At 43.1% G+C, this 9567-nt stretch overlaps 1 protein-coding gene across 1 annotated transcript in view; it reads left to right on the top strand.

Moving 5' to 3' along the window:
- The window catches only part of PPT1 (palmitoyl-protein thioesterase 1), a 20964-nt gene extending 11456 nt beyond the window's left edge, over positions 1–9508 (top strand). Inside the window, exons 6-9 of the mRNA XM_004678843.2 lie at positions 4681–4771; positions 5481–5579; positions 6819–6890; positions 8054–9508. Coding sequence (XP_004678900.1) covers positions 4681–4771; positions 5481–5579; positions 6819–6890; positions 8054–8176 — 385 coding nt within the window. The 3' untranslated portion in view covers positions 8177–9508. The remainder of the gene's footprint in view (positions 1–4680; positions 4772–5480; positions 5580–6818; positions 6891–8053) is intronic.
- The last annotated feature ends 59 nt before the right edge of the window (positions 9509–9567 follow it).

The raw sequence follows: 9567 nt of genomic DNA, 5'->3' as shown, positions 1-9567 counted from the left end.
GCCCGTGGTGGTTATGATGAATTAGAAGTGTTGTAGGTCTCCCTGGAGCTGGGCCTTTGGTTGAGTTGGTGGCTGGCTTTGTTTACACTCTAAGTACTTTGAGCTTTTCTGACCCCCAAGTCTTCGGGTCTCTGTTGTGGGGGTGGGATCTCCCCCTCCCCACAGGAGTGCAGGGGAGTGCCAGAGGGCTGAAATCCTCCCAGCTGAGTAGGCTGCCAGTCCTCCCTTTGAGCTTTCAGGGCTCTTTTTGTTTAGTCCAAATAGTCCCACCCAGAGCAGTGCCTCCCCCCTGCCTGGGGTCCTTTCACAGAGCCCAGCTGTATCTCTTTAACTCCAGGGTTTTACCACAGTGTTTTTGGGTAGATGTGGTAAGCAGGTAGACCCCTGAGCAAGTCTCCCCGTTTGAGGCACTTCCTAGGGTTGAATGTGCCCATGCAAGATTGTTAAAATTGTTGCATTATCCTAGGGTTGGGCCTGTGGTTGGGTACCCCACTCCCCGCCCCCACAGCAGCTTGGGATCCACTCACCTAGCTGTGTTGTCTCAGTTTATATCCAGGGCTTTGTCGGGGCTGCTGGGGCAAAGGTCAGCAACAGGTCTGTGGAGTATCCTCCGGTCTCTGGTTCTGAGCTGCAGCCTTTTCCCACGATTTGGTTTCCCCTCCCTAGCTGAATTGTCTCAGTTTATCTCCAGGATTGTAGCAGGGCTGGGACAAAAGGCTGCCGAGCAGCCCGCAGCTGCCTCCTCAGGCAGTTTCCCTCTGCAGAGCTGGCAATCAGATTTTTAATGACAATAAAAGCAGTGGGGAGGGATGATGATACCTAAGTACTGATTAAAAGTAGTAGACTGATGTGGTTTTTTTCTCCTTAAACTTTAATGAACTGATAGCAGGTGAATAAAAAGTGATAAACCCACAAAGGCAAAGAGAATAGGAGATAAAAGATAATAAAAGATGTCATTTTTGAAAGACAAAAGATAGATGATAATTGTAATTGTAGCAGAGCAGGAAAATCTGAAATTCTTTCCTGATGAGAAGGGAGAAGATTTATTTGCCAGCTCAACAGAGGCTCAGGATTAGTTGTATAAAGTTCTTTAAAGCCCGTGCTTTAGAGGTCAGCACACGGGGCTGGACATCCTTATATGGATCACTCCACACAAGGAATGATCAAATGCCCAATTCCCTTAAAAGCACATCCTACTCCTTGCTCTTCCCCCCTCCTAACAAGAGAGTCCTTTTAGTCTTTGGAGCTTTTTTTTTCCTCCTTTGGAGCATTTTAACTTGAGAAGTACCAGACTTTAAAATAACAAGCATGGGAGGGGTGATAAGACTCTCTATTAAAAACCCATCCCTGCCCACTCCATGTCCCTCCCACTTGATTTATAAAGTGATAGCTGCCAGGCTTGTTAGGTGCTAGGTGCTAGAAATTTGGTAAACACCTCCCTAGAAACTGGCCCCAGAGAAAAGATCTACTGGGTGTTTTGGAATCCAACAAGACAGGATTTCTGACTACATGTAGATAAGCTCCAGCAGATAAGCTTGCTTCTGTGTGAGGAGCTTCTGGTAAGCTTTGTGGTGCCTCACTAAGTATGACAGTAAGCCAGGGATCCCAAAGCATACATTTGAGGAAAGCATCCAACATGAAAGACAGACCAAAGCAAAAGTTAAAAGGAATGTGGAAGAAGAAACAGATAATTCAAGGACCCGAGAAAAAAATTTCAACTAAAACCCTAAAATACAAAAAAGCCAGTCTGTAATTAACTATTTCCTCCACTACCACAGAATTGTTGCATGTCATAGAACAGAATATGACTAGAACAATCAGAGAGTAAGAGAGAGCTCCTGGAATTAAAAGTGAGATAATTAAAAGTGAGATAATCAAAATAAAAAGTTTATTAAGAAGTATGACATATAAAGTTGAGGACATCCAGAAATTAGAACAAAACCCCAAAGAGGAAGAAAGGGGGGTAAGTGTGGGGGAGGGGAGGGAAACATAAAATTCCTAAGCAGAGAAGCAGTTTTGCAAGTCCAGTATCTGACTAGTATGCATTTCAAAAAAAGACAACAGACGAAAGGGCAGGTAAGAATCATTAAAGAGACCATACAAAGCTCAGGACTCTAGGACATGAGTTTCTAGGTTGAAAGGGCAAGTAGCCAGGTCAAGGAGTGGAAAGAGACCCACATCCAGGCATATTCCTGTGGCATCTCAGGGCACCAGGAGTAAAGGGCAGATCCCAGTGAGGCCCCACAGGGTCAGAGTCCCAGTGCCAGACCCCTACCACCTTGCAGGCCTGCTCAGTTCCTTTGTGTTCTGAGGGAGGTTGATTTCCAAGCTAGAATCTGCCCAGAACCTACTCACACGTGAGTAGGAACTGAAGACATCTTCTGACGTGCAAAAAGAAAAAATGTCCTGGTCAGAGGGGTGGAATTCACGTGTAGTTATGATTTGGGTGATTTAGGGAAAGACACTTAGCGTCTCTGCCTTAGTTTCACCATCTTTGAAATAGGGCAATAATTATACTTTATGGGATATAATGAGTTAATAACATAGACACTGAATGCATGTTAGCTGCTGGTATTACCATATTTGATTATTGGTATGTGCATTTTAAATTTTGCTTGAGGGCCCTCCCTGGTGGCTCAAGGGGTTAAAGCGCAGCATTTGAGGAGGTAACCCATATGGTGCAGCATGTCTCACTCACTCGCTGCTCCCCTGAGCAGTGGACTTCGTCAGCCTACCTGTTCTGCTCCCCACTATGTCTCTGGTGAATCCTCTCACCTCTGTACCTCTGGCCTATATCTCAGTTCTGTATGCATAAATAAATCAATCTTAAAAAATTTTTTTGCATGATATGGCCAAGCTTGTAGCGATGTCTGTTCCCACTTTAGAGTTTGAGAGTTCCTGTTTTCTCTGTTCTCCCTAATTTTTGATCCTGTGTCTGTTCATCTTCTGCCTGTCAGATGTGTTTGGAATGGCTTCTCCTTCTTTCTATGTCCTTGAGAATCAGATTGAGCAGCTTTTCCCTTCCTGTGAATTACCAATCCGTAGCCTTTACTTGTTCTGGTGGGTGCTTTACCTTTTCTGATTTATAAATGCATGCACATATACCACATACATATTTTGAAGCTTAAGCCTTTTGTCATTAGGTATGTTACACTTAACCTTCTTCCCATCTGTGGCTTATCTTTTAATTTTGTTTATGGTGTCTTTTTTAGTACAACAGGTTTTGTGGAGTTTTAAAAAATAACTTTATTGAGAGAGAATTTAAATATGAATTTAAAGTACATAATTCATTAGGTTTTGGCATATTACATCATTCACCTTTAATAGCTATGATAATTCTACACTGCTTTCCCAGTCTTCTGTGACCCTGTGTGTAAGGAGCTGCCGTTATCTCTCCTGTAGTTGGTTCCACTGGGCTTCATTGGCAGCCTGCTCCACCGCGTGGAACTCTAGGCAGTTCCTCCACTCTGATTGGGAGGGGCACTTATAGAAATCACTGCTACTGCTGTGTAGACACAGGAGCTGAGGGGAGGCCAGCTGCCCAAAGGATTTGTGGTAAAGGTATGCATTCTGGTAGGAAGGGCTGGGATGGAGGAAAAAGGGAAGTGGAGAGAAACTAGAGAGAAAGTTAAATTATAAACAAAAGGCTGAAATAATGCTATCATCACCATCAGATACCGACCTTCTGTCCTTAAAAATTGCACAACAGTCAATTTTTTTTTGAGAAATGCTTTGTGCTGAAAGGTTAGACCTCTATGCCAGTCTAAGCATGGCAGAATGGATATAGAGTGATGCTGGGTGAGGCAACAGCACTGGAGGTGTTTTTGAGCTGAGCCTGCAGGATGAGTCCCAAGCCAGGGAAGATGAGGGAGGGGTGTTGTGGGAGGGGACAGCAAGTCCCACAGGACCTATCATGTAAGTGCCACACAGCTCTGTGTGCTGGGGAACCAGTATCCGAGGACTTTTTCTAAATCCTAAAGATTTTCTTTCCTGTGCTGTAAGTAGTATATTCTTTCAAGTACCTTTGGTTTTCTAGTTTTGTTGTGTTTTTTGTTGTTGGTCTTAAGTTTTGTTCAAGAACTCCTGCAAAATTTTCCAAATCAATGTGTTTTAATCCTATCCTTTCTCCCCTTCTTCATCCTGGTTAATCTGAGATAATGCTATTCATAATTCTCTTTGCTGTTAGCAAACTACGTGCTTTGCAACCGGTCACACAGATTCTTCTTCACATAGTTTCTGGTGAGCTATTTCTAAAGCCTTTTGGGAAAAAGCGCTTTCCAAGTTACAGTGTGGCTTTGCTCTTACTCTACTGAGTGATTATAGCCACTTCACCAAAATCCCCCCCTTTCTCATTCACATTCTCACCTAAAAAGGCTGCTCCAAACTGGTAGCATCTGTGAGCCTGTCTGCTCCAGGGTGGGGTTGTCAAGGTGGAAACTTCAGAACCTGCTTCTCTCTCTCTTCCTCCTCAGCCACACTTTCTTCACAGACACTATGTTGATGCTGGAGGCAGAGCAGCTCAACGGTCTTGTTGGTGAGTTGTGTTGTAAGTGGAAGCATTGTCTTCCTTACAGAGGGCAAAGCCTGAGATCTTTAGACTCTCCATGAGGCTTATGCCCAAGGACATGCTCCAGGCATACTGACTGGCTTGGTCACTTCTGTTCCTTTTTCTTTCTGCAGCCTGGTGCAAGCGGAATACTGGCACGACCCCATACATGAGGATATGTACCGCAATCACAGCGTCTTCTTGGCAGATATTAACCAGGAGAGAGTAAGCACCCCTCCAGTCTCCTGTAGCTGCACAGTCCTGTCTCGTTTGGGGCAGGGTACATATACACAGGTCGAGGCAGCTGATCCAGGCTATCCTAGGCAGAACTCTGAGAACAAAAGTTGTTTTTTTGGAGGCAATGCTCATGAGATGCAGTTCCTTCTGGAAGGCTGAAATTTCACTTTCTTCCCTTGGGTCCTTTCCCTTTCCTAGTGCTGAAGGAGCAGATAGGTTGCTGGATGGCTTAAGTGGAAATTCACAGCCAATGTCCTATGAGGGAAATCTTCCTGGAGGGTCCTTTTTGGCTCAACCTTATAGGAAATACTGCAGAAGGGACTGAGTATGTCCCACACCAAGCATGACTCAATTTATATTGGGTTTATCAGATTAAAAACATTTTCAGTGGGTTGTTGGGGGAAGGGAATGGAGCAGAATAATGTAAAGAGCACTCAGACTTGGTTTCATATATTCTGTCCCAGCTTCCTCTGGCTAGACGCCTTTGGCCCATGTGACGGCTGCCTGTAAAGCAGCACCTGTGTGCCCTAGTTGGTGGGCATGTCGATCAGATAGGATGGTAAGAAAAGGTTGCACAAGGTATATTCTGGGTAGGACAAGCAGCCCATAGAGGAGAAGCACAAAGCATGAAAGGCTGTAATCCTCCTGCCTGAACCTGGTGACAGCCTGTCTGAGGTGCTGCTGGCATTTCCTCCAGGGTGTCAATGAGTCCTACAAGAAAAATCTGATGGCCTTGAAGAAGTTTGTGATGGTGAAATTCCTGAATGATTCCATTGTGGACCCTGTGGATTCTGAGGTGAGTCGTGGCTTAGGTAGGCCACAATATGCCAGCCTACACACACAGTCTAATGGTATTAAAACCCTTCAGTCCCATGAGTCATGTGTATAACAAGGGTTCATTATGTGAGGGCTATAAAAGGGACACTGGGGATCGTAGGCCCCCATCATCCAAAATTATATGTGAAATTATGTAGTTGCATTCCGAGGAGCCTATCATTTTTGTTAGACTTTCAGAGATCTCTGACCCAAAGGAAGATTCAGAGCCATAGTCCCAAAAATCCCTATAGTTGGCATTCAAGATTGGCCCTTGGCCTATCTTTCCAGCCACTCTTCTCACTACCCACATCCCATAGAGCCTTATTGTAGTATTTGAAATGCCCCAAACTTGGCGCATTTTTTCTCTCATGTGCTTTTTCACTGCATTGGGTAGTTGCAAATGTGGCTCTTAAAACTCTAAAATATTTTATATCTGGCTTTTACAGAAAAGTCTGCTGTGCTAAATAAACAGTAAGTTGCCTCTGTGAAAACAGGGGCCACACATGTATTCTTTTTTCAATGTCTAGGGTTCAGCACAAGGGTTTTCACAGGGAAGATGCTCAGAAATTATAGAAGGCAGAAATTCTAGGGAATTGAATTTTCTTTCTTACCTAGATCTTTGTCTTACTTTCTGAAATGCCAGTAATTCAACTATTGTTAGGAAATGTAGAAATCATTTGACCCAAAATGATTATAAAGGGGCATGTTGTCTGAGAATCACAAAAAATGAAAAGTTCATCTGACTGAAAACCCACACTGAAGCCAAGAAAAGACTCAGACAAGTTGCATTTGCTTGTTTTGTGTTTACTTGATCACATTTTTCACCCTTTGTTCAGTATCTGAAATCCATCAGAGTTTCAGAGACAGAAACTCCAAGACTGATTACTAAAGTGAGAAAAGAACACAGTAGAGCTAGCAGCAACATAAACTTTCTAATCTGTCTTTTGGGACAATGTAAATAGTGTAACATATTTATGAAGATGGGAAATAAACCGAAAGCAAAATTATTAACTTAAAAAAAAAAAAAGAAATTCTAGGGAATTTGAAAACTCTGAAAAATTTATCCCCAGAGAGGATTCAAGACATCCTCTTGTTTCTCCTCCTTGCTACAGCTTTGATTTGTTCTTTGCTAGTAGTTTTTTTTAACTGCTAGACAGTTTTAGTTTGGCATTGTGTGTTGTATGTCCAATTGAGTGCATTTCTTCCTCCCCTCCTGCAGTGGTTTGGATTTTACAGAAGTGGTCAAGCCAAGGAAACCATTCCCTTACAGGAGACCCCTCTATACACACAGGTAACTGGGGAGATGAGCAGCTGTCCTGTGCTCGTGGTGGTACACACTGGATGCCCTGAAGCAGCAGGTGGTCTGGAGGCATCTAACCCAGATGGGAAGGCTTGTGAGCCTAGTGGCTATTGCACTAGCGTAGAAACTGGCTTACAGAGACCCACATCCTAAAGGTTGAAGGACCCATTATCTCCTGGTTTTCAAGCACATACAAGAGACGCATCATGTTTAATTCTTTCCTTCTGATGAAAAGGCTTAGAATTGGCTTCCTGTGCTGATGTGCAGTCTGCTACAAATCCAAGAAGCCCTGTGTATAATGAAAATGTTATGAGAGGAGTGTTACTTAATAACACATTGATATGGAAGTCCTGTTTTAAACTAGGCATTATAGGGGGAGCACCTCCTGCAGATCAATAGTAGTGGTTGTGGAGTCATTTAGCAACAGGTCCTGTTTCTTAAGCGGAGACTGCAGCATTTCATCACCTCCAGTTCTGGGGCCTTTCATTTAGAGGTAGACTCTCAGTAACACATAGGTACTATAACCACACCACTTGCTTCTACTAGAATTTCTCTAGGTAATTTCAGAGGTGTCTCCTGGCTTTTATCTTATATGTGGTGCCCTAGCTTGGGCAAGGTAAAAACAAAGGGAATTCAGGGTATGTTTAAATGACAGAACTTCCTTATAATGAAATTCAAAGTTGGCTATGCAGAAGCAAAATTCTGGCACGGTTGAAACTGCACATATGCCCAACTCCTGGGCAGTACCTTATTGGTGGGTGACATTTTCAGTTGCAGGAGATAAAAATGTCTGAGGTTAGTTACCTAAGGCTTGGCTGTGTCTTATTTAGCTAATGTTTTCCTGTGTTTGTTTGGCTCAGCCCAACCTGACAGACCTTTTGAGGCCTTTTTGTCCATTGCTTGCCGGCCAGCCATAGGTGGTCCTCCAGAAGTTTGGGGAACTTTAGAAGCAGGACATAAAATACTAGTCTTAATTGCACATACGTTTTTAATGCCTGGGAGAAAAACTGGAAGATTTTTTGGTATTTTCAATGATACCTAATTTTTAGTACTTGGAAAGGGTTGTATTTTGGGATTTTATCTTAACATTGTTTCTTTAGTATTTTATGCTAGAACTTTTAAGCCTCTCAATTATGGCTTCTCTCTCTCTGCAGGACCGCCTGGGACTGAAGGAAATGGACAAGGCAGGACAGCTAGTGTTCCTGGCTGTAGAAGGGGACCATCTTCAACTGTCTGAAGACTGGTTTTATGCCCATATCATACCTTTCCTTCAGTGAAGCCCTGCTAGTTTGCATCAGAGCTGTGAACTAAGTGCTTCCAAACCAGTTGGAGAGTTTCCTTCATACCTAAGCCTGAATTTAGATCCTGCTTGCAACTAATCCTCTCTAGTTATCATCTCATATGTGGAAAGATCTAAGATGCTAATCTTATCACTTGCCTCATCCTATCAGCATATGGTTGGCTGCAAGTTTAATTAGCTAATAATCATGGAGATTGTTTACAACCTTTTGGTGTGGTCAAGATGTAATAGGTAATGGAGTCTGCTCCCTATCAATGCCAGAACTGTGCCCAAGTCCTGAGGAAAATGAATGGATTCTAGCCTGAGGAAAGCCTATAGCTATGCTTCAAGCCAAGAGGCCAGAACCCAGGCCTGATGCAACTTATGTAAATGCTGTTTTGCCAGTGGTGATTTAACTAGTGCTTGCAAAGTATCTTGGATCACATTTTTGCGCAATTCCTTGAAGCTGCCCTCTTTTGAGTAAGTTGCCTTCTGTGTTGTCTTAGCAATTATACTTAGCCTGCTAGCCCATCTTGCCTCCGAGGCATAGCGCTTATATTGTAAATGTAAATCAAATTTTTTTATCTAAGTTGTGAATTAGTTTTTGTCATAAAGGGTGGTTAGTACTGAACTGGATTGCTTGGGGGTGGGGGGGATGTGCATCCTGACTAACTTGGGGGTAGAGGTGGAGAGCGTGAGATGAGAGAAATTGTACAAGTGGAAACGAAAAATGAGGCAGCTGATTCATTCCCTTCCATCCTTGATTAACCTGGCCTTTCTTAAATGACTGGTGGTCTGGTTTCTAGAGTTCTTCTGTTGCTGGGAATAGGAGATTAATGGGAAGGAAAAATGTGAAGAGATCTCTGGCTAACGTCACCCTCCAAAATCATAGCAGCATACTCCAAACTGTTTCTAATGTGGTCAGTGGAGAAAAGGACTGTTTGCTCAGAAAGCCTGTGTACTATTGTAACCTGCTCTCATCGTAGAGATCAACCACATTTGAATATTAAGTACTCTGAGAATTCCTGTTTCAGTAAAGAAAACTAACCTAACCTGCTATTTCCATGCTACGTGAGCATGAGGCACCTCAGCCCCCATCCTGTGAAAACCCATCAACACTTTCTGAAAGTGCAGAATGTGCATATTCTGGCTTGCAGAATGTCGGTTTGGGGAAATGCCTGCTTGTGCTTTGATGGAAGCACATTATTAACTTTGCAGTGTTTACCCTTCAATTATCCTTCCCCTCCCTCAAGCTTGATTTTTCAACTAAAAGCTGGAAGTAGGGGATGTGAAAATACTGAAGCTGTCTTAAATAAAGAATAGTTTCTTATCCTTGGTGTCATTTTTCAATATTTTCACCTCTCTGTATAGCAAAATCATAGGTAAATA

This window comes from Condylura cristata, unplaced genomic scaffold (assembly GCF_000260355.1).
Source record: "Condylura cristata isolate star-nosed mole 26May11 unplaced genomic scaffold, ConCri1.0 scaffold00008, whole genome shotgun sequence".
NCBI classification, from domain to species: Eukaryota; Metazoa; Chordata; class Mammalia; order Eulipotyphla; family Talpidae; genus Condylura; species Condylura cristata.
Note: the sequence above shows the minus strand (reverse complement) of the source record. Positions and strands in the feature narration are given on the sequence as shown.